Raw genomic sequence first — 25,199 nt, 5'->3', positions numbered from 1 at the left:
CTCTTTTCAGAGTGCACAAACTATCCTGTACATTTAAAGATGCAGGATTCCTAGAGGAAAAGTAGGATTTGATTATGATAGGTTAAGGCTGCTGATCTTTACTACTGGTTTCTTGACTTTGCAAGAAAATAGCAAGTCAGCTGTTTTAGTTTTTGTGATAAATCCCTGTCTACTGTCTGTTTGCCTGAGAAATATTTGTCTCTTAGAATCTCTGTATTTGCCACTAACTCTGCTATGCTGCATGCTAAAGAATAACATGATGCAGCTAGTACTGGAATCTTGTAAAATACTTTGTGTCAACCTAGACATGAGTCAAATGCTCACTTGCTGATATATTTTATTTCATTTTTTCCCTTTTCCCTCCTGTTGTTCCCTTGAGAATTATTTCATGAAATTGATGGGTGTGTGGGTTTATCGCACGAGCCTGCTGACTAAGGCTATGAAAGCTTGAAAAGCTGAATTGAGTCTATCCTTGGGGATGTATAAACTTTTTGCCACCCTCATATTTGCTAGTCACAAGAATGACATATTCAAAAGAGAAAGTTCATGGATGATGCTTTTTGAGATGCTTTGCCTAAAGATGTAACCATAACGTAAAATTTGGTATTTCTCAATAGACTAACAGAGGTTGAAGGGGAAGGATAGACTGCACAGAGCTATGTGTGTAAAATTAATTGTATTTGTGTTATAAAAAATCTATCAGAATTGTGGATTATTCTGCTTAAATGTCAGTTTTTTAGTATTTTCTTGTCTTATATCAGACATAATCAAGATACTGTGTCTGCTAGTGATTGCTTTTATTGTCAGATGGAATCCATGGCTATTGTACTTCATGAGATTTTTCTAACCTTTGTTACAAAGCATTTAAGATTAATAAAATAATCCTATTCCCAGTGTGATTTTATTTCAAATATTTAGATTAGTTTTAAACTAGAAAGAAAAATAGTGTTGAAGGGAGAATGTAGTATAGCTGAAGTTTCTTCAGAGAGAATTTGTCCATTTACATGTAATAAATGTGATTTTCCACCTGCAGTTATAGCTTATTAATGGAATTATTTGTTATTCTGAGAAAAGCTGGATTATGTGAAAATAAGCAGATGCTGAAGTGAGAAAAGACTCTAAATTAATGCCTCTGCAGAACTAAAGGTGTATAAAAATAGTTTTATTAATTAAAACTGATAATGAAATAGGTTAAAAGAGGCTTATTTCTACCAGTTATTGATGAAAATAGCTGAAAATTCACGGTGACATTAATGATATTTACTGGTATTATGTCTTTTATTGCTGAAAAGATATTGCCATAAACTTACCAGGCTCATATATGTGCTAAGGAGTTAGTTTTCCACTTGGATGAAAAGAATGTGAAGAACATAAGGTGCACTAGGTTAGCCACAGATCCTGACCAGCTTCTTGTTCCTAGTAGTGACTAGGGCTTGCAATAGTTCTTTTTTTCTTTAACTGGACTTCCAGAACTAGATGTGGTCTTGTGAAGTGCTCTCATCAGTAATCTTTTACTTGTAAGCTGTCCAAGATAAAATGATCTTAGTTAGCCATTTAGCCTCATAAATGAAGCAGCTGAGATCTTTCATTGTAGCCGTCTGTTCTTAAAAGCCATCATTTCTTTCAGTTACTGTTTCATATTCTTCTGCTCCTTCTCTATATTCCATCGTGTATGTATTGTCCCAATTTATTTAAAATACACTGATTTCTTCTGTCCCATGTATAGCTGTAATTCATTATGTTAATTCTTAGGGGAAAAAATTGCCTCTCTGTCTTTTGAAGTCAAGCACTGCCTCTGACACTGAGCCCTTGACTGTTATATGGCTTTCTTGTCCTTGTCTTTCCTTTCAAACTTGTCTGCTTCAGAGTCATCTAGGAAAGATGGAGCTGTGCAGAAAGAGGACTACAAATGCTCCTCTTTGATACTTGTCACTACATTTCTTCAAGGACCTGCTGTTTTACTCCGTGTTTATTCAGGTTCCTTAACAGATCTGATGAAGCAGTTAGTGAAAGACTGCTGGGAGTATACTTAGACCACATCACTGTTATCCACAAGTTAGCTTCTTCAAAGGCTTGGGGAGAGATTGCAGAAATGCGTTGTCCATACATTATTACAGTTCGTCTTGATTTTTTTCTAAAGAATCCTGCAGGCCTGCAATAATCCCATTCTAATTAATTTATTAAACACAAGGTCGCCTTTTCTAATCTGGTTATCAGCTATCAAGGCAATTTTGGCTATGTATAATGATTAACATTCAGCCTTTTCATCCTTAAGTCATTTCAGAACTCTTATATGAAAATAGTCTGTTTTTGCTGATTTGTTACTGCTCATTTTGTCTTTTTTTTTTTTTTTAATGAGTCCCTAATAAATGGGATTTTGTTTGAGAGTCTTCAGTGAAAAGCAATAATGAGAAGTCGTGTAGCTTTGCTGCAAAGGTCTCTAAATGTTCCTTTTATCTCAAGTATCAGGTGATCCTACATAGTGAATGGCAGACTTCCTAATCTTGATATATTTGAAGAAAGATTTATTATAAGTTCTGCTTCCATTTGGTAGCTGATCTTCAAACTCTGTTTTGGCCTGTCCCACTGTGTTTGTGTTTTCTTTTTACACTGAAATCTGTTAAATTTTTGTGTTTTCATCTGTTTAGTTTTCCTTTTCACTTAGGCATGATCTCAAGGTTTGGTTGCTTTGTTTGTTTTTTTGTTGTTGTTTTTTTGTTTTTTTTATTTACATTTTTCCTTGTTTATGAATGCAGCTTTCTTTTGCCAGACAGTATGTATAGAAGTTGTGCTTTTCATTAAAATATGCTTGTTTATGCATGTAGATATACACTGTATTGATGCTTATGGCATTGACAGTTTATGCCATGTTTTTCATCAGTTTTCTTGTTTTCTTTGATTTAAAATGTCGTTTGTGACCTTTCTAATTTAAATATATTTCCAGCCCAGTTCTTCTGAAGGTTCATGCAAAATCTGTCACTTATACAAGCTTGTTTCATTCCAGGGCTCATCTCAGTTTCTGATCAGTCTGAAACCATGTTCCATGAACTGTCATCTCAGAAAGATGTTGAAACTCTATTTCTGTTATTTCTCCAGTCTTGCCTTGTATAAACCATGCAATATCTTTCAACTGTCATTTGCATATTCTGGTAGAGGAATTAATTGGCATGACATTCTGAGGGGAACTTGGGGCAGCTTATTATGCAGCGTCAGCAGAACAGGACTAGTGAAATTCATTACTAGCTTTTAGTACTACTTAGATGTAAAGGATTTAGTTAGACCAACATAACTGACCTGCCATAACTGGTAATACACACACATTATTTACCTCCAACTGCAGAGTGGAACATAATTAAGGGCCTCAAACACTGAAGAACTTCCATGAGAACATTTTATTCTACTTGCTTTTGACTTGATTATGTATAAATTAAAATCTCTAGTATTACTGCTTGTGATATGGTTCACTGTCACTGAGAATTAAAGGAATTCTGAAAACCATGGATAGTGTAATTAGAGTGCATACATCAACACTTACTAAATAGGTCTTTGAAGCAGATTTCCTGGCGTAACTTAGTGTTGAACATTACAAAGCCTCTTGTCTTCAAAAGAAGCAGTGGAAACTGCATCCTTTATAGATTATTGTATTATTTTTGCTGATAACATCATGTAATTTGAGATCTTGAGAAACTGATGTTTTGAGTTTTGATCACAAGCGTTCCTTGTTTTAGTAGCATATTGCTAGATAAGAAATAATGAGATTGTGTTAGTCTTACTTTTTTTTTTAATAGTTTAATACAGAAACAGAAGGCTTGAAGCTTTCAGAATTCTTCAGAGACCTTCAGGTCCCAATCTGAATTTGCTGAGGTGTTAGTTGTTCATATCTTTTTCTTTCCTAAAACAGCTGCTAGTCTTTCTGTGCAGTTCCAAGTTTCTGACTACTGAAGCAGGTGTTGATATTAAAACAGTTATTTGGTCTTATAAAATAGTAGATTTTGAGTATCTCTGTAAACCTACTGAGATTACTTATTGGTTTTACTACCCATAATGACTTATTTTACAGTGATATTTATATATATTTTAATGCATGGATTGCGGAGTTACTGAGTACAAGTCTTAAAACTGAGAATACCTTGAATAAATCTTGAAATTGTCTAAGTCAGTGACAGTATCACCGTTTTTTGTTTTTGTTTTTTGCTTTTCTTTTTTGTAATAGTGTCCTTCAACACTATATAGCTGATACAGTGCGTGCATTTAAATGAATTGCTCATTTCCTACTAAATATTTTGCTATCCCTTTCTGGCCTTGGTTTTGCAATCAGACTTCCTCAAGGTGGTTGCAGCTTATTTCTTTTTAATTCTCCTTCCATTCTGATTTCTGTGAGGAGTTTGCATAAGTCTTGTCTATTATGACCTCATATGAGACACATTTTCAATGATTGTTTAGCCTAGTGACTATATTCTGGATTTTAGGAGTGGAATGCTGAAAATGTATAAACCATATCACAGTTGTTATGGGTAGTCATATTGTCTCTGAGAAAACAAAAGGCTATTGTGTCATGTTGTCTTACCTTCTGCGCATTGTAGACTGTTCAATTTTCAGTAAAAACCTGGAAAAGGCAATGATACTTCCATCCAGTTCAGTAGCACTGCAATGAAGCTCTGCACCACTGAAAACAGGATCATGAACTTACATGTGGGAACAGTCTGTAGATTAAGTTCGGACCACTCATGCTCTCATCTTCTACTTTCCCTTTGATATCTCTGTCCAGCAGGAGAAGGGTTATCAGTTACCTCTGAAATATGTACATCAGCTGGGAGCTGTTGTTACTGCTTGACTAGATCATGAGCTTTGACCCTTGGTAGAGGATATGTACACATAAGTATGAGCTTATGTGTTGTTCTGGCAGGTAGTCAGCAGACTGTGATTGATCAAATCTCCCTAAAACTGCATGTGTGGTTAGACAGCACTTGAGACAATCTGTTCCTGCCTTCTTCTTGAGCACCAGATCATCCAGAGTATTAATTAGAGTAGCTGAATCCTCCCTTGAGTGTCAAAAAGGATGTTACTCAGAGAGTTGATAGAAGTAACATCTCGGTTAATATAGATAAGCTATATTGATCTCTGGGGTGAGTTTCCTCTTCCATGATCCTTGTGTCCCTATTCTGATGTTCCAACTCCAGAGATTTTTGTGAGATTTCTGCAAATATAGAGTCTCCACATCTGTAAGTACCCAAAAGGTATCAGGACGTACTCTTGGGCAATGTGTTCTAGCTCACAAAAAAAACTTAGAGAACAAGGTCTCAAGAGGTCCTCTCCAACCTCAACTTGAGCATGAAAATGACCATGACGTATGACCATGACACAAAGTTTGTAAGAAACCTGTCACAAAATTGGGAATCCTCAGAAATTTTGTTTTGTTTGTGTCCTGCTTAAGACCATATAGCTAGCTTGTAAGATATAATTGCAGCGTGCTGTTGAAGTAACTACCTTTTAATTTTGAAGTGAACATTGAACAATGTCCAGATATATTTGGTAAAATTTCCTGGAAAGACAGAAGGCCCTATCTTGTGGAGCTGAATTTTTTAGAACTATTATTTATGAAATATTAAACAATGAACTACAGTGACTTTAAAGTGAAAACTGTCTATTGAGTTTTGTGATAAAGCAAGAGTGTTAAAAGCCAAATGCATTGCCAATATTCAAATTCCATTAAGTCATTGTTGAAACTTGCTTCAGACTTACAAATCAACGCCTATGGTAGGCTGCTGCTAGTGTATTTTCATCATCTGGCCTTGAATGTCTTATTGCATTATGTATATATATCCAATGTTTTATGAGAGACAGATATGAAGCTGAGTGATGTATAAGGAGAAGAGTTATTTTGCAAAAACTTTATTCATTTCAAAGCAAGAACTGAGTGCATCTTGATAGTTGTTTGTTGGATGAAGGCAGATGGGAAGAAACGCTATGTTCTAAAAGAGGGAAGTCTTTACTGCAGTTTGTTTGGATCGTTTTGACCTTTGGCAACATACAAGACTGATGCTTGAAAATGTTTCATTTGATTATTTTAACCATTATTTTACAGAAATCCAGAACACATATTTAATCTCTTCGTCACAGTGTTAAAAGAGGAATGCAACAAAGACAATGATGCTTTTGCCCTAATGTCAATAGAATACAGAAAGCATGAAATGAATGATCTAAATACAAAAATCACTAGAAAAGCTGGCAATCAAATGGAGTTGGTACTGGTCTTTTAGGAACGTTAAGGAAAATAGAAAACAAATGAAAAATCAAAGATTCACACTTAACTGTGGATACTAAAATTCATTTTGTATTTATCATATGAAGTGTTCATCGTTGATGATTTACTTTGTTGATTAGTTTGATTTCTTTTTTGGAGAAAGACAAAGGTGTTCCTGTTTATTTTTCTGGCTCTTTTAAAAGAGGTAACAGAATAAATTTCTCCCTCCAGAGCTACAAGCTGCTCAACAAACATTTCCTTAGTTATTTTGCTTCTTTTTTGCATGTCCACCACACAGAACTGAAGGAGACAGCCAGTTGAGGCTATCAGCCTGTAAACTGTTTGCTGGAGCACCTGTCAATTCTGTGTTTGTACAGTATAATGGAACTAATTAGGACTAATTAAAAATCTGAAGTCATACATGTGTTTACAATGATAATGTTTAAGTGTAACGATCATCATTTGGCTTTTTTTTTTTAATTTGAGATGTACTCTAAATTCTGACCTGAGGCAAACTGATACACAAAAGCAGAATCCAGGTGGTGGAAAATAATATTGGCATTAAATACCACTAAATGACAGTGTGCTTCACTCTTGGTTTTCCATAAATGAATCCAGATGGAAAAAAAAAGACCGTCTCACAATCATGAAATTTCCTGAGAATTACGTGAAGATTCATCTTGTTCTCTTGACTTTGAAGGATTTTTAAGTGAGATGTTTGATGTAGGACTTTGGAATCAGTTAAGAGTTACAAGAAATGCTATTCTTCTTATGGGCTTTTCCTATTCAGTACTTGTTCCTGTGGTCTTGCACAGAATGACACATTTTTTAGGAGGAGAGTAATAAGATCAGTTAATGTTTGCCAGGATCAATTTCCATTGCTGCTTTTTTTTTTTTTTTTTTAAATTTTTAATTTTCCCTCACTATTCTAAATTCATGGACCATCTGTTTCTTCATTCTTTTGCTGGGAATGCACTCTGAGGGAAAGTATAAGACCTTTATCGGTACGCTCCTGTTTTTATATGTGTAAAAATGGATTTTTGTATAGGAAAGTTTTAGAGGATAAATGGTTTATTTATAGCTTTTAAGGTTATCTGAAAAATATTTTTTTCAGTCAGATTTATCTTACGGTTAGTTGAGAAATAAATTTATAACATTAAAGGAGGAAAAAAATAGATATCCACTGCCTCCTCTGCATTTATATTCTTTGAGGAAAATTGTGCTTCTGTGATCTTGTGGTACTTTTTCCTGTTTTTTTTTTTTTTTTTTTGAATTGATTTTAATTTTTGTCCAACTATACCGTACTCTCCAGGAGTAAACTGAGGAATACAGATCTGAAGTTTTTATTTTATTTATTTCTGATCACTGCATTGGTCAGAACTGTAGAAGATAAAAGCATTCTCCATCTCTGTCTCTTCACACACACATGCACACACCCCTCCCTCTGCCTGATGATGCATTGAGTAACAGCTGGCAGCTTTGTTAGTTGTTTTGAAAGCTAGAAAAACCCTTTTTGTACCTTAGAGACTCAATACTATTTGGGAAATAAGCAATGTTATATGCTATGTCAGTTTATTGGCTGCTTTCTCAGTGCTCTTTTGGAAAATCCCTGTAGTCCTCATTCATTTCTTCCCACCATTCCCTTCCCCCACTTTCATCTTATGGAAGATACCTCCAGTTTTTCTACCGTCATGCTGCTTGAAGAGCTTTTGTCTTTTCACGTCCAAATGCTGTTCCCAGAGGGCCATCTAGAAACTGCTCAACCTGACTCATGTGAAACTGAGCTAAAGCTCTTCTGATCAAAAGAGTTTATAACTGTTTTTCTGAGAAAATAAAGTCTGACACTGTAATTTCCATTTGAAAACAGCTAACATCTGTGGAAAGTACATAACCAATGCCTGAGGAATTTCTGCAGATTTCAAGTCCATGTCATGTTTGACTTTTTCAATGTCATGTTTGACTTTTTCAATGTCATGTTTGACTTTTTCAATTCTTCTATAGAAAGGGAGTGGGAGGGGGGGAACTCCACAGAGATGTCGGACCAAAAACCCAGCTAGTTTTAATTTCTGCATGCACTGACAGTATCAAAGAAGCTGCCTTCTTGTCTTTCTGCTGTTTTCCCCTTTTTTTGGGAACACTGCGCTTGCAGCACATGTTCCCCTGTCACTGATTCACTGTGTCTGAGCCAACATCTTGAATGAAACAACTGAGTTAAGAATTGAGTCAGTAGATTCACTCCGTGTTTGTACCAATCCCAGGTCATTTAATGACATGTTAGATTTATTTCTTAACTTCCTTGAATCTTTTTTAATAAAATGAAGGTAAGTTTTCAGAACAGGTGACAGATGACAGATCAGTTCACTGTTAGGTTAAAGGCTTGTTACAAAAGGTATTTGTGTGTACATGTGTAGTTTCCAGTCTTTTCTGACTTTATAGTCTTACCAAGTAATATTCTTTTCTTCACAGGTTTTAACACTTCAACTTATGCTAGACTCAGAGTAGGCTATATTGCACAGACAGCAACAGGTTATAAGGTACAGAAACATGTTTCCAGTTTCATAGCTATATCAGTGAGACTTTCTATACATGTAAGAATTGTCCTAAATGATGAGTATTTCAATCCATGATCTTACTATCTTAAAACTTAAGATCTTTAAACCGCTAAGAATATAGCTTCTAAATCTCTTTAGGTTCTCACTTTTTTAACTGTGAAAGTGAAAGGAGTTTTACAGCTGTTTCAAGACCATTACTACTTGATGTGCAAGTGAAATGCTAGCAGCTTTTATGTGAAAGAGAAAGTTTTTTCCAGACAATTGGAGAGGATAGAGCAAGCCCTTTATAAAAGGGAAGGAAAGAATGGAACAAATATTGGAATTGGCTGTGTGTTTCTCTTACTGTTAATAATGAGAAGAAATTTGAAAATCAATATAATGATGGGTTGGCATATGCCAATGTTTGGTGCGTATGTTCTCAACAAGTAGGTCACATCCATGAGGGCTACTTCTGCTCCATCTTGTAGCAGATACCGGCCTTACCTAATAACAAAAATAAATAAAGAAAACCTCATTTTTTAAATATATTAATCAACGTAACTTTATTCATATTGCATTTCCCATTTGGAGAAGAGTTGGGCATCTCTGAAGTTGTCCAAATTTCCCATTTTCTTGTTAGGGACTAACAATATATGCAGTTATTGTGTGGCTTTTTGCATCTTGGCACCTAGGAGTACTATCCAGAAGACTTGTTTTCATAATGTTTCAAATTGTTCTTAATTTGAGAGTAGCTCAAATCCTCTGCATACATCTCTGTGAACTGATAGCAACGGCAGACAGGTGTCAACACAGTAATACGCTTGCTCAGAGTTCCAGTTAACCTGGTCTGCAAAGGAACCACAAATAGCTTACAAAAAGTCATCTTTTCTCTCTTGAAAAACATCCTTTTGTTTTGTGACTGATGCAGGCAGAGTATTGTTATTGAACTAGCAGTGTTATCTTACGGCTAAACAGAGGAATTCATAGTTGAAGGTCATCCGACGCTTTGTGCTCCTTAACAGCATTTTAATCTATATTCTGTCAGCTATTCTCACCTGAAGACAGAAAAACATTATTTTTGTGGGAAGATGCATTGAAAAGAGCTATGGGTTTGTGTGAATGGTTTTGTGCATTTACTTCTGTTTGGAGTAACAGAAACACAGATGCTGATCCTATTAGATAAATACTACTATCAACTCATTAAAAAAGAAACAATACAATAGAAGAAATCTTCCAAAAGTACTGTTACACTTGGCTGCATTCCAGGTTGTGTCCATGTCTCTGTATCAGTTCTCTGCTTCCACAGACTGAAAAGCTCTTGAAAACTTCCTGTCAATGTTCCTTGATGGCTTTTCAGGCACAAGCAGGTTCAAGACATTCTACATGCTACTGTTCACAAAACAGAATCCAGATTTATTAGAAAATGGTATTATAAGATTTTTAAATGAGCAAACAGTTCAGAATTCCACTTCTGTGCAATTGGTATTCTAAGATAGATCTCAAACTCTGGGAGTTTCACATGGCTAGCTGCCTTTTCAGCTTAAAATGAAGTGTACGTTTTATAGGATTTTCTAAATTGATAAATTCTATCCATAGTAGTGACTGGCAGCCACATTTCAAAGTTATTCACAATGCTCTGAAACGGATAAGCCTGGTGATGTTCACTGTAGCCTAATATAGCCAAATTCAGTCTAAAAGTTTCTGGAAGATGTTTTTAGGCCAAAGTGACTCATAAGGAGAGGGGAACAAACATGAATTATTTCCCTTCTGTCTTTGCGTACATTCATCATCTCTCTGCATCCTCGCCAAAGAAATAATTTCTTTACGCCAAGAAAATAGCATCCTTTAATAAATCTAAAAATCCCATTGTCTTTCTCCATCTCACTGCGAGACTTCTTCACTGATCTTCATGGCTGTTAACAATGTTTTGCTTTTATTACTTGCTCTAGTTATTTCCAGGGTTTCCCCTGGCTTTCTGTTGGAATGTTGCAATGATTTATGCAGGGAAAGGGAGGGAGGAGGGAAATGTGCACAGCATACGGCTGCACTGCACCTGCTGTCCCTGGAATGGGCCAGACACTGTACTGAGTCACGTTTATTTCAGGTCCCCATCTGTAGTGATGCAAAATGTATGTCAGTTTTGAATTGTACTCTGATGTTCTTGTTTGCTGTCATAATTTCAACAGAAAGCTATGAAGAGACTACAAGTGCAGGCAACAGCCTTGTACAGTCACTTCCATTGCCTTCTTTCTGATACGTGGGAGAACATCTATGAACAGAAGAGAGGTTTGCTCTTTGCCTCCATTCTGTCCTTAGCTAGCTCTTCAGTGTACTTGTGATCTTCAGTGTACTCTGCAGAGGTGTGTTGGCTGGCAACTTGGTGTAAAAAGCTGGCAGATAGATGTCAGTCTTCCCAAAGTTTTAAACCACAGTTGCATTTGTTGACCTTGAAAAAAAATGCTGTGTCCCAGGCCCAGATACTTCATCCACCTGCTCCTTCCCTCTCTCCAAAGACTTTTTGTAGAATTAGTCACTGTTGATGAGGTTGTTTGAGGTTCGACAAACGCTGACTCTGTGCTGCCTGAAAGTTGTCTCGGGCATGCCCTCTGGCGTCGAGAAGTGGCATTGCTGATATAGAGGATCAGAGTGTTAGGGGTGACAGTGTGAATCGCAATCTTTCGGTAGCAGCTGCTAAAGAAGAATCCAGAGAACAAGTCCAGGGCACAGAAAATATGTGGCCAAGTTGAGACAGAAGGAAGCATGTTATATCTCTCTATGGTGAGTTAGAGAAGGAAGTTTAAAGTAGGATTAGAATATGGCTGAACAGTGAGAAAGGGATATTGTTATTTACTGCACAGAAGTTTGTATTGCAGTGATAACTAAATCTGAGATAACTAAATCCATACCAGAAAGATGTGATGTGATATATTGCGTTCATATTCCTTTACAAACCCCGTATAGTATAACTTGGTAAGCATCAGAGCAATCAGTCATTTGTGTTTCAATGCTATCTTCAGAAGCAGATGCTCCTGCCAGTCTATGCTAAAGACAGATATATCTTATCAAGCAAACAGCCATTGGCATCAGCGTTCATGTTCTAGACTACCCTGTAATAATAGACCCCAGACTTCACAGCTGAATTCACTAATCCAGATAGTGATTCTAAGTTAAGTGGAAGGTTGTAATGAAATATTGAGAGAGAGGCTCTGTTGAGCACGGATGGTGAAGCATATCTTCCAATGCAAACTGTCTAAAATAGGTCTATCTCCTTTCTCTGGAGATAATCAAAACCCACAAGGATGATCTTCTGTGTGGCCTGCTGTAGGGAACTTGCTTTAGCACCATTGAACTTGCTTGAACTTGATGAGCTCCAAAGGTCCTTTCCAATCGTTACAGTCATGATACTGAGATTTCTAAGCTTGTTTTGAGTCATCCAGTTGTAATCCAGAATTACTTAGGGTATCTTAAAATTAGTCTAATTCCAAGAAAATGTATGTTTACTGAGATCCATTTTAATTCATGCCGTTATTGTGTTGGAGGAGCTTGTTGCATGTCTTTATGTCTTTTGCTCTTTGCTTTTGCCTGCATTTTAGCACAGACAGATACTGTTTATGCAAAAAAATAAGTATTTAAAGCACTTAAAGATATCGTGAAAGAAGAGATATGGACAGGCAATGTTTGGGACAAATGTTGAAGAGTAGACATTCCATTAATGGAAAGGCTGCATTTGTGTTAACTGTCTCAAGTGGCACAAATGTGTCGATGGTAGAAGATATGAAAGTAGCTTTCTTCAGACAGCGATGTCTTTCAGTACTCAGTAACTATACAGTGCTCAAAAGGACAGGTTGGGTTTTGCTACAGGTGTTGTATAAGGTTAGGCAGTTTATTTCTGTTAAGATGTATCAGCAATGAGGAAGACTTCACAGAAGGAGCCCTTTAGATAAGTATTTATTTATATGTATTGAGTACTTGTTCAAAGAAGCTGTCTTCTCAGCAGTGTTTCAAAATACACATTATAGCACAGATAAAATGTGTTTTACAGAATATACTTCTGTATATTTTCAGTTCATACAAAGTGTGATCAGCTAGTTGAGTGAGTGGTTGGATGATTGACATCAGAAAGTTGTGCTTAATGGATTATGATCTACCTGAATGCTGGTAAAATGGGGAGTACCACATCTTAGGACCTGTCCAGTAACCTTTTTGTCAGTGACTTAGAGGAGATAACAGGACTCTTGTCAAATTTTTCAAGGGACACAAAATTGGGACAACGTGGTAATACTCTTGAGGGCAGTGCTTTTATCCAGAGCAACCATACTAGAGAAATGGGCTAACAAGAACCTTAGAAATTTCAGCAAGCTTAGCTGCAAAATCTTCCACATGAGTGGGAATAACCCCTGCAAAGACATAGGCTGGGGTCTGACCGGTTGTGGAGGAGCTCTGCTGGACAGGATCTGGGGATCTTGGTGGATAGCAAGATGAACTGGAGCCAGCAGTGAGCTCTGACAACACAGCAGGTCAACATAGTCCTGGGCTCCTTTAAAAGGTTGCAACACAATATATAACATGACAGAAAACACACAAAATCATAGGTGATTTCAGAATTTTGGAATACTAAGAAATAATTAATAAAAGACAAAATAAAGTCCAAGTAAAATAATGCAAAAATACTAAGATCAGGGTGGAGTTGAAAATCTGGGATTACACTGATTCTCCATCTTTATATATTAAGTAATGATAATGCAGGAGAAAGTGCAGCACCAAGCATACTGTATTGAGTAATGAAGAGTGCATCAAGATAAAATAATAAACTCATTGAGAAAATAAAAAATGCCTTTGTTACCTCACTCCATGTCATGCAGAACTTTGGAGAAATACAGCCTGCTAGTAAAGATGAGTCATTGTCTGAGATTACAAGTGTCAAATGAGTGAGTGCTGGAACATTTGGTAAACCATAGAACAAATTGTCACGAGAGCCCTGCTCTCATTCTGCTCATGCCTTTCGACTACTTTTCCTCCATTCAACTTTGTCTCTGATCTCACTAATTTGATTTGAAACTCAGTTTGGGATTAGGATGCAATAATCCACTGACACTGCCGTAAATATGCTGTTAAATAGGAGTACATCTCACCTCATTTTTGACCAACAGATTAGCAAGCTACAAAGTGCTCTTGTTAACATGAGAGTTCAAAAATTAGCACCTGGTACTAAGAAAAGAAGGATGAGAAAGAAAAGCTAATTGCATCCTCTCAGAAGAGGAATGATTTTCTTTTTCCTTTCATGCAACAGCTCTGTAAGAATACTCTTTGGTACCATTCTTTTTCTGTAGGTCCTGTGACATTTGCAAGAAAAGAGACTAATAATTGAGTCATATACAAGAAAATGATAATTATAATTTACATTTATATAGCATATTGTATGACTAAGGCATTTCTCAATTGACAACACTGGTGAAGGATACAGTATAAACACACCTTATGTGATGAAAATGGGTCAAGTGTGCTAAAAGTAAGTTTTTACGCCTAGTGAACTCAATGCTCTGTTACTGTGCTTTACAGAAGGAAGAGAGGATTTCATTTTTTAAGGTTGTTTTACACATTTGCCCTGTTTTAGATTAGAAAAGTAAGGAGTTGAGTCACCTTGGCTTTGGCTTGTCAAAATAATCAGGACTGATAGATGAAACAGAACTGAGCCCAAATTTCAACAAAGGAATATTTTGTATTTGGAAACAAAATGTAAAATCCCATCTCCTGCTCTCCCCAGCCCCCTCTTCCCCCACCTTTCTCTTTTCCTTCCTTTAGTTTTGTTTTTACTATAATCGCTGGTCTGGGAACTATTAAAATAGAACTCAAAAAGCTCTGTTCTGCTCCCAGACTAGCAGTGATACCATCTTGTTGGAATCTCTGTTCTTGAGATCTGCCCCAGAGAGACCCAGTGAAAGCTGAGGTAAGCAAGTAAACGTTTGAGTATTTGTCTTTGTTACTTAAGCATTAATGTGGTGCTGAAGAAGAGGAGCTGTTAGGGGGCCAAATCTTTTGCCTTTTACGTTACTTTTCCTGAACAAATGTGATCTGTTTGAGATTTTTCATAACTGTTCTTACCTCATTTTTCTTGCCTTTTTGCTAAGATTTATCAGCGCAAAATTATCATGAACTGAACCTCCTCTCCTGATGTGATTGTAGGAGTCAAAAATGGATAAGTTAATTCCAGCGTCGTGTGGATGAGAGAATCCTGAGGAACTTCTGTGTTAGATAATTTCTGTTGTGAAGTGTGATGTACAAATTTTATTTCTGTGAAATGAAACCAGAGACTGTCTCTGTTTAAATGCAGATTGTGGAGCAGCTCTCCAACAAGAAGAGAAATGCAATACCTGAACCCAGGAACTCACTCTGTTCCTGTGGTTGTTCTTTCACAGTAGCAGGCAGCATTCAGTGAACTGCAGAAAGATTTAGGAAAGAGGAAAGCAGAAATAGGTGTGTTTTTTCCATTTGTTTCGTGCAACAGAAGTTTCCTACAAAAGGCCAGTCCTGTAAGAAAAGTAGTGTACAAAATCACTTATTACATGGATGATACAGATGGAGGGAGCACGCTGGAGAAAGAGAATGTTGTATTACTGAGTTTGGACTCTCAGAGTATGTTTGACATAAATTTATGCTTGCATCTACTTATCAATATGTAATTGTCTCTTATGAAATGCATACTTGATAAGATGGAAGGAAATGCATTGTGATGTGGTTCTTTAAATTCTGAGCTGACCTGAGCTGTTATCTACAGGAACGATCAGAGGGGAAGAGACCTGGCATCTGCCAGACTTTCAAGGGGAAGGTTAAGTGTTTGGCACACCAAACAAAGAAGAATTGTTTGGATAGTGCATAGAAGGAAGAGGAAAGGTGGAACTGGCAGCAGGGAAACAAGTGGTTATGATAGCAGGAATGGGAATTTATTTATCTCTGTAAAATGGAATAAAATCTGTGTTGTTAGATAGCCAAATAGACAGTATGTTTCACTGGGATTTTCCTGAATTGAAACTGGCCTTTTGTATACTTCGTTGAAAGGTGTTCTGTGATCTTTAAAAGGAGAGTTAGTTGGCCATAAGACAAGCCAGTAGATCCACTTTGCAGTACTAAAAAGATAGCCTTGTGTGATCCAGAATTAATTTTCCCATCCCTTCTCTTAAGAAACTACTCCATCAAACGATCAGTTTTCTTTTTTAATTCTGAAATGGAAGAAACAGAATATGCTCTGTGGAACATTTCTTTAAAAAGCCTTTTATTAAAAAAAAAAAAAAAAAAGGAAAAAAGAACAACAACGTATTTGCTTTGCGTATCCAGCTTTCTGTGCTGTCACTCGGAACACTTTGGCCACCAGGTGTGGTCAATGTTCTTGGACACTCCTATTCATCCCCATGTCCTTTTTAATATCTTTACATCTCATCCAAATTGTAGCTGCTGCATTTATCTATTCTTAGCACTCATATAAAACAACCCACGTTCAGAGTCTATATCCTCACAAAGACCCTTGTGTTAATGGTGTATGGAAATTTCCATAGGGGTCTGCCTATAACGTTGACTTCCAACTCAGTATTCCCAGGTTTGAGTTAGTAAATCAAAAAAATATTTTCTTGTGTTTTTGATGAGGAGGAGGAATGACAGGGAGCAGAGAGAGAGATCACTGTTTAGTTTAATAAATGTAACCTCTTTGGCTCTGCTTTTCCATATACAGAGACCAAATTCTTCCTTATTCATTTGTAATCTTTTTATTTTGCTCCACCCTTTTCTTTCCACCCTCTTAGTTATGGGAAGGACCAAATATTATGCTTAGTTGGCTCACCGTGGAGTGAAATAGATTTCAGTGGAATTAATTAATGGTATTTCTTTTACATTTACAATTATATAGTTAATGAGAGGGTCTGACCTCTGGAAGATGCATTGCCTTTTTGCTTTTACTGAGCGTTGTTCCCAGTGACTCAACAGCCTTGTACAAAGCAGAAAATATAAATTGCTTTTAAAGTGACAAAATCGTGCATAAAAAGAAAAGAATGTTTAGTTTTGAAAACACAAATCTTTCACTGAATAAATATTTATCTTGCCTATTTATAATGTCAAGTCAAGCGTAAGTGGTATTAATTTTGCACGAAGGAAAGCCAAGTCTAGAAATCCTAAGAAAAATCTTGAGATTGCAGAAATGTTGAGTTCAATGGAACAGCAGATGTCTGAGCAGAGTGAATGCTAATTTTGCAGGTTAAGTCCAGTTTTCTTGGATAAAGCAGTGAAAATATTTCACGGAACAGTTTTCAGTTAATAGAAGTTTTGAAACGTCTGATTTTATTTGTGTGAAATTTAAGTGATCAGTCAAGAGTCTATCCTATGAGGTGGAAGGACCCTGTGGAAAAAAAAAAAAAAAGGCACAAGATGATTGTAGGGGGAGCCTGATAATCTTTTTTTTTTTTCACTGCTAATTCTCCTTTTCCAGTGGGAGTGAATGATGTCATCCTGTCTCCTCCCACTGTGTGAACTACGCTTGTGTCAAAGTGTTGCTGCCTCTTGTCACAGAGAGAACCGTTCCCTTAAATGCAGCTGCAGTACTTTGGTGTGATACCTGTCAGAATCATTCACGGTGCGAGCTTGGGTTTGTAACCATGATGCCAAGATTGGTCCTTCTCCTTTTCTGTGGATATATTGCAGTAAACGTGGGAAGTGCTCAGAAATTGCCCAGAGGCAAGTAACTATGACAACTTTCTGGGGTTTCATTTGTTTTTCTTCTGTTGTGGGGTTTTTGTTTGTTTGTTTTTAATGCTTGTGTTCTCCATGGAACTTTGTTTTCAACAAGATAGGAAAGACTGAGATAAGTAAAAAGGTAAAAGATGATCAGTCAACAGGGTCCAAGGTCCAAGCACCAGAAAGTAACTTTAAAGCTCATGAATAAAACAATTAAAAATGCTTTTATTTTATCTTGTGACTCTATGACAAGTACTGTGAAACAGTATAACTCTATTTATCATGATTTGAACAGTGTTGTGAAGGTTTCTGGTGTAGAATCTTAAAGAAAATGTGACTTAAGAAAGCACTCTGTGCTGCTGGCAGATGATTTCAGCTCTGTCTTGAAATAACTTTTATGATTTCCATTTCTATCTACCATTAACATTTGGATAGGAAATTACTTTTATAGGTCAGACTGCATGCATTTTGAGAGAGAAAAACATGATTATTAAAGCAATTACATTTCAAACTGTTCTTTCCACATAAAATACATTCCCCCAGACCTTTGAGAATATTTAACTATTCCTCTCTCCTGGTGTCTGAAGGTACAATAGTTTTACATAGATTGTAGGAATCCTTTATCTTTTTTGCTAATGTAATCTATGTAATGTTATCTTTTTACTAGTATTTATTGCTGCAAAAAGAACAGTCTTAGCATAAAATGAAATATTTTTGTATCTAGATCGTAAAGCACTTTGTAGTACTTTGGCATTAAGCAGCACTTTCACAACTGTTTCTGTACTGCACGTATTGCTCTTGCTTTGTAAAAGTGCTTGTCTGAGTGCACTGTGCTTTGTAATGGATTTTACATCTGCAATATGCTGCAACCAGGAACAGTTAAAAAAGGAAGCTGTAGTTTAGTTCCTTATGGCAATATTCAGTAAGAAATCAGCACTTTTAGGGCTTCCTATTAGATTCTGATTCACTGGTGGGGAACCTAAAAACTTTGGGAAGAAGAGAGGTGACTGGAGAAAAGAGAGGCTGGATGTGGCTCTAGGCAGTCTGGTCTAGGGTTGGCAACCCTGCACATAGAAGGGGGGTTGAAAGTAGATGATCATCGTGGTCCTTTTCAACCCAGGCCATTCTGTGATTCTATGATTTTCAAGCTTCTGCTCCTCCCATCCTTTATTTTTTAGGTTTTCTTCTTTTTTTTCTTGTGGTGCTCTTTTGAAAGTTACTACTTCTTTTTAAGCTCATCTTCTGGAGTCAGAGTGGAGTTTTCTGCATATGGTTCATGTGGAGTAATGAACTGTGAGCAGTTGATACTGTGGAGTATCAGGTACAAGCAGTTGATAATACTGTTGTCATTCGTGTTGAATAGACTTCAAGACATGAGCTTCATCCAAAAAGCCTTCTATAAGTAAACTATTGTAGCAGTTCTCATTGCAGAGAATTGCACTGGGCAGAGAGGAATCTTCTACATATTGTCAGTTTTGAAGGAAGAAAATTTTCTGGTATTTGTCATTTTAAACAGTTTCACTTGATATTCTGTACACTAACATAGAATGATTGCTTTAAATTTACTGTAACTGTGAATTTCAGACAAAGCTATTGATTCTCTGCACTCAGTGGAAGATTAATTCTGGGGTACAATTTTTTTTTACTGTCCTGAAATAACATTGCAGAAGCAAAGCTCTGCTTGCCAAATGCATACAGCTGCAGGTGGAAACCTCATTTCATGTCAACAAAATAGTTCTTCAAAGGGTGGTGAGGTACTGGCACAGAGTGCCCAGGAAGGTGGTGGATGCCTCATCCTCAGGGACACTGAAGGCAAGGCTTGAGGGGCTCTGAGCAACCTAGTCTAGCTGTAGGTATCCCTGTTCATTGCAGGGGAGTTGGACTAGATGACCTTTAAGGGTTCCTTCCAACTCAAGCTTTATGATTCTAAAGGTTTTCCCACTGCAGTGTTAAAATATCAGCTTTTTTTTTTTTTTTTTTTTTTTTTTTGCAACTGCATTACAGGTTAGTATTTACACTGGACTGTTGAAAAATAACGAGTATGTTAGTACTTACCTGTTGTCTGTAAATGTGCAAAGAATTGTCTTTGTCTACAACACTCTTCTGTTTGGCAGAACATACAGAATGTTTTCCTAATCCAAGAGTATATTTTGATCTTTAGGTAGTTTTAGAATAAGTGGTAGTATTCTGTAAAATCCACTGAGCTCCTTTCCTCTTCAAGTCACAAGCTACTTAACTGAGGCTCCACAGTCAACTTGATAACTTAAGGGAGAATAATCTAGCTGAATTTGCTTTGTTATTATGTACAGGCTTGTGAACAAGTTCTCTTTTCATTCTTGATATTGCTTTGGAATTCATGTGCTCAGTTCTTCTCTCCAGGAGTAGATCTCTGGTCTTGTGGACTGGGATTTCCTTTTAGTGATAGAAGGTGGAAAGAACATCTTACCCGCAGCTGCAAAGGAACAGTGCCAGTACACCCCTCAGATTTCACTGACTTTCAGAACTATTGCAGAGGTTTTGTGTGGATGTGCTGTTCAGGAGGCTAGAACACGTGTGGTTCACCACACCAAATATACGTGTTTTAGCTTTCACCTCCACAAGCATTGGTTTGTGTAGAATGACAAAGAAAATGCTGTTGCTATTCTCAAATGTTCTTTGCCAATGAATTATTTTAACTACTTTGACTCAGAGGGCTGGGCAATCACCAATCACATGAAGGTCAACAAGAGCAAGTGCTGGATTATGCACCTGGGCACTAGATTCTGCACTGGGCAACCCTGGATCCGTGCACAAACAGGGGACGTGAGGCTTAAGAACAGCCTCATAGAAGGGGAACTAGGGGCTCTGGCTGTTGGCAAGTTGAATGTGATCCAGCAGCGTGCCCTGGCAGCCCTAAGGGCCAACTGTACCCCAGGGTACATCAGGTCCACCACTGCCAGCTGTGTAGAAGGCTTGTTGCATTCTGCTCTGTGCTGTGCAGCCTCCCTTCCTGCACTCGGTGCAGCTGTGGGTGAGTGCCACAGTGTCCCAGAGAAACTTTATGATGCTTCTATATGTTCTATAGTTCACATAGAAAACAGGCCTCTGTGTATTTCTGGTGATGTTACAGTGATCTCAGTACAGATGAACATTATTTGTCTGGTAACTCTTCGTCACATTTACTGTACCAAAGAACAAATGATGAGTTGGTTATAAGATGTGTCACAATTCAGACTCTTGGCTATTGTAAGATCTTGCAGGTGTAAGTACAGGTTTAATTGAAAAGAAAAAGTTGGTTGGAATTATGTTTTGCCATAAAAGCAATACCTTCTATACTATTAATGTTTGTTTTTCAGTTGCTGGAAAAGTTCTGTAGTCCACACAAGTGACATCTATGTGTGGGGTCACAAAACCGCAGAGAAGGAAATGCTGGTACTTCAGATACGTTCTTTTGTCAAGTATTTGAGCCACTGCTCCTTCAGCTATACCTAGCTTCCAGAGTTTTGTGTTTCATCAGAAAGGAAAGAGGCTTGGGCATTTTCTACTTGATGTTATCTCTTCTTTTTTCCACTAAGCCAGTGCTATCCAATGTGTAATGCTTCACTTCAGCACTGTTATACTTGGAATATTTTACGGATGTGAATGATTCATAGGAGGAAACAGTTATGGTGCATAGGTGTCACAGTTATTATTTGTCATACTTTCTCTGATTTTTATAATTCCATGAAACATTAATGTTCCATTCTCGATGAAGACAGTGCAGCCTTTCTAGACAGGAACTGATGGGAAGAAAAAGTCTTACCTTTAGAGGATGAATTAGTAAGAAGAGCATCCTGAATTTGAGAGGGAGATGGAAAAAAAGCAAAGCCACAGAATCAAGAATAAATAAGTTGCAGGACATAATCCACAAGACTGTACTGCCTTGTAAACTGTGTTTCACTGGTACCATTCCAGCTGGACACAATACAGATGTTGTTTAAGGCAACAGTTGTGGAATAAGTTCTTAGTGTTTGGTAAAACAGCATTTCATGGTTTTGACTTTGCCAGTTGACTTTCCAGTTACAACACAGATGTGCATAGAACTGCACTTTTTCACTATAATCTGTTTCTGATAGCTTTTGTATATCTTCATGTCCTGTTTTCCTTTGTTAGAGCTGAAAAGAATTTGGAGTTGATCCCTTTCTATAAACTTCTGACTTTAAAACTTTTTCAAAAAAAAAATCTTATTCATTTATTTATTTTGCTGTGTTTCTGTCCTCTGTGGTTTTCCTACTATTTGAATTAGTCATCAGGTAGACTGGAATTCAGGCCCATCCTTATTCCACTTTCCAGGAGTCAGGTCTGTCCTGTTCTGCTTTCCAGGAAACACTAGGGAAACCTTAATTCACCTCCTTCCTTGTTGCTCCCTTCTAAGGAATATACTTGAGATGCCTCATGGGACCATGTGAAAAATCCTGACTTACAGACCTACACAGGGAAAACCAGAACTTTGTTGTTTCCACAGTTGTCATCTTTGGGGATGAGTGGAGAAAATAATAGTTTTACTTTATCTTTTTGTTTGGTAAGTATACAGAAATGTTAGAAACTATTGCAGATAAAAACAAATCTTAGCTAGTGGTTATGGGAAGTATAACTGATATCCCTTTGCGAGAACACTATATTTACACTACAGTTCCAAACTTAACATTGACACTTGTGAAAGGAATGGACTAATTTAATTCACTGCTAAATTTGTTGCCTGTGCTATGTTATGTAATGCTTCTTCCTAACTAGAGATTGAACAGCATGTGTTTTTACTTACTGGTGTCAAGCAGTTAAAACAACGTTGAGTTATTACAATGCATCATAGTCACTGTACTACAACAGCCAAGTTAATCTTTAAACTTTTGTGCCACATGCAACTAAACAGCACCCCTCTGGTAGCTGTAGGGTAGAAGAACAGAAAATGTAATGTAGGAAAAAGATTGAAATGTGTTTATTTGAACATATAAGGAAGATGTTGTGTCAAAATATTTCAAAAAGAGTGAAAAGATGTGCTTCTTGTATGTTTCGTTCCCCACAGTTTACAGAACGTTGTGGGGTCTGTTTTTCAAAATACACAATGCTTCAGCCTTCAGAAAACATACTGTAATGAAAAAGAATCAGTTTGGATAAAACAACTGATTTTCTTTTATTTATTTTAATGTCTGGAAAGAGAAACGCCAAATATTTTGATCTTCGGTTATTTTTAAAATGAGTGGTAGTATTCAATTAAGAGGGATAATGATGTGCAATGATAAGCAAGATTAAATTCCACTGCACCTCTTTATTCTCCATGTCACAACCTGCTGAACCGAGGTTCCAGGGTCCCTACTACTCTATAAGAAATGGTGGAAATTTGATTACCAAATTTTCTTTCTAGTGATGCATGTACTCATAATCAGGTTTGTGTGAAATAGTTCTGTTTTGTTTAATGGTGCATCATGACAATAAACTCGTTTGAGAAATCCCGAAGGAATTCTTTATCTGGTGTAACTGAGTAACTAGGGTTTTCAGTCAGTAGAGATGTCATGGCAAATTTGTCTCCTCTTTTGTTGAAAGCGAAAACAACCCTTAAGAATTCTGGCATTGTAGCTGTTCATTCAATCAAAGATAGCTTATCATAAAGACAGTTCTGTTCTAAGATTGCATGAAAATATATCAAAACTTGGTGCTGAGTGTCAGACTTCCAAGTCCAAAGATAATCTGTAATACCAGATTTCCATTTTTATGCTGGCTCTGGCAGTGATGTGACAGTGACAGATGTGGGCGGGTTCTGCCAGGATTAAATTCCAGAACATTTGAAAGCCTCTAAAATGATCTCAGTGCTGGGTGATCTGTATAACCCTCCACTTCTTAACTTTGATTTTCAAATTCCCAAGTATCTCTTTCAGACTATTATTTTTCAACGTACTTTTCATGCCATCTTTTGTATCCAGCCATTTGAACAATGCAATCTATTTGACTCACTTGAGGAGGGTCTATAAGCTAGATGATACTGCTGCTGTTTGGCCAGACCCATCTGTGGATACAGTGGATACACACATCAGTCTGCATATCTGTTTAGAGCTGGTGCTATGGACAGTCCCTGGGTCTGATGCTTTGGGGTGTTTGGTCTTACCAGGTGTGTTCTACACATTGCATGTGGAAACAGAAAGCTGTCTGCTCGAGGGGGAACAAATGGCTAGCAGTAACCTGCCAGTCAGAACTGTTTGTGCAGGTCCTAGTGGATTTCTTTTCCTTGAGGAAATTCAAGTGCAGACTTGAAAGTGGTGGTAAACTGAATACATCTGCTGGTGTGGAATGTTATAAACTTTGTCTTTTTGTGGGAGATGGTCTGAGATGCTCCCTGGCATAGACTGCAACAGTGTCCTTTTATACTTTCTGTGAAGAAAGACAGATATCTGTGTTCTGAAAAGGTAGTGGCTCTAAACAAGATACTGTAAGGAAGAGTCCAGGCTGTAGTGAAAGAGGGCAGCCAGAAGTAGGTCGGATGCTACCCAAGCTTGCCTGGCACACCCTAGTTCAAATGGCATTGCTTAGAAACTAGGTTTTCTGTTAAATAGGCTAGGTGTATGTTCTATGAGTATGCTTTAGGAAATTATTATCTATCCTATTGTGTTTTGAGGATAGTCATAAAAATGACTCCTGGCAAGAATCAAGCCTTTGTGTAAGCAAAGACCAGACCAGTCCCTCAAAACATACTGGTCATGTCATTATACTTTGACCAGACCAACCGTAAGCCTTCACAGTTGAACAAATCAGTGTGAGATGAGGCAAAGTAAGAACAGTCAAGCATTTGAACCATCAGCTGAATTTCTAATGTTAATGAAGTTGTGATCATACTTTGGCCACCAGAAATCAGTGTTTTTGTGCTCGTTGCCTAACCAAAGTGATATAACCAAAATTAGAGGTTATACAAGCTATACATAAGGATGGTTACAGTAGGAATGTCAACTCAGAATCTTCACTACTTCAGAATTACTGGAAAAAAATACAGATAAAGAGTTGGGACGCTAGCTACTGGAGGTGATAGATATGCTAAAATTGGGCACGCAGGGCCTCATTTCAAGCCAGAGAGCTAATGGCAAAGTGGATTCTCAAAGTAGAAGGGAATTTGTAGTGTTACTTCTGCTTTTTTGTGCACTCTTAGTGGTTCACATTATTCTTGAAAACTGCTCAGGAAAAGCATTATTCAATGAAGCAGTTAGAAGCTCTAGTATTCTCTCCCATCAGAACCAGTTGTAGCATCAGTTCATAAATCTATAAACGGCCACAGAGTGCTTGGTATGAGTCTACATAATTAATGCTTTGGGAGCCTGGCCAATTTTAGAGTACTGAAGTGTGTGTGGGATAACGTTATTTTTGAGCTTGAACAGGGGAAAAAAAATATCTCCTTTTGTCAGCTCCTTGCCACTGCTCTACATTTATTATTCACATTAATTTTTCTTTCTATGATGCATAAGTCTGGAAACATTTAGAACACACAGAGTTATGCTTTGTTCAATAACAAATATGTAAAGCTATATGTAAAACTGAAATGTTGTTTTTCTGACTTTGAAATGATTCTGCCATTACCACAGTTCAAGCTTGTACATGAACAAGAAAGATGCACAATGAAAAAAATGTAAGACTTCAGGCCATATCGCTTATCAGTTTCTTTTTAAATCTCAATGTGTCTGCACAACATGTCCAAGCATATGCTGAAA

At 37.1% G+C, this 25,199-nt stretch overlaps 1 protein-coding gene across 23 annotated transcripts in view; it reads left to right on the top strand.

The window, feature by feature from the left end:
• The window catches only part of ABI3BP (ABI family member 3 binding protein), a 158,039-nt gene that overhangs the window by 11,973 nt on the left and 120,867 nt on the right, over positions 1-25,199 (top strand). For 21 of the 23 annotated variants that reach the window (XM_090151512.1, XM_090151472.1, XM_090151467.1 and 18 more), the window contains exon 1: positions 17,318-17,493. The exons of 1 other annotated variant lie outside the window; for it this stretch is intronic. In XM_090151512.1, the coding sequence (XP_090007638.1) occupies positions 17,415-17,493 (79 nt within the window). In that variant the 5' untranslated portion in view covers positions 17,318-17,414. Of the gene's footprint in view, positions 1-14,647; positions 14,723-17,317; positions 17,494-25,199 lie in introns of those variants that run through there. One more of the 23 variants, XM_090151502.1, reaches the window with a different exon arrangement.

The sequence above is a fragment of the Phasianus colchicus genome, chromosome 1 (assembly GCF_987193195.1).
Source record: "Phasianus colchicus chromosome 1, bPhaCol1.hap1.1, whole genome shotgun sequence".
Classification (NCBI taxonomy): Eukaryota; Metazoa; Chordata; class Aves; order Galliformes; family Phasianidae; genus Phasianus; species Phasianus colchicus.
Note: the sequence above shows the minus strand (reverse complement) of the source record. Positions and strands in the feature narration are given on the sequence as shown.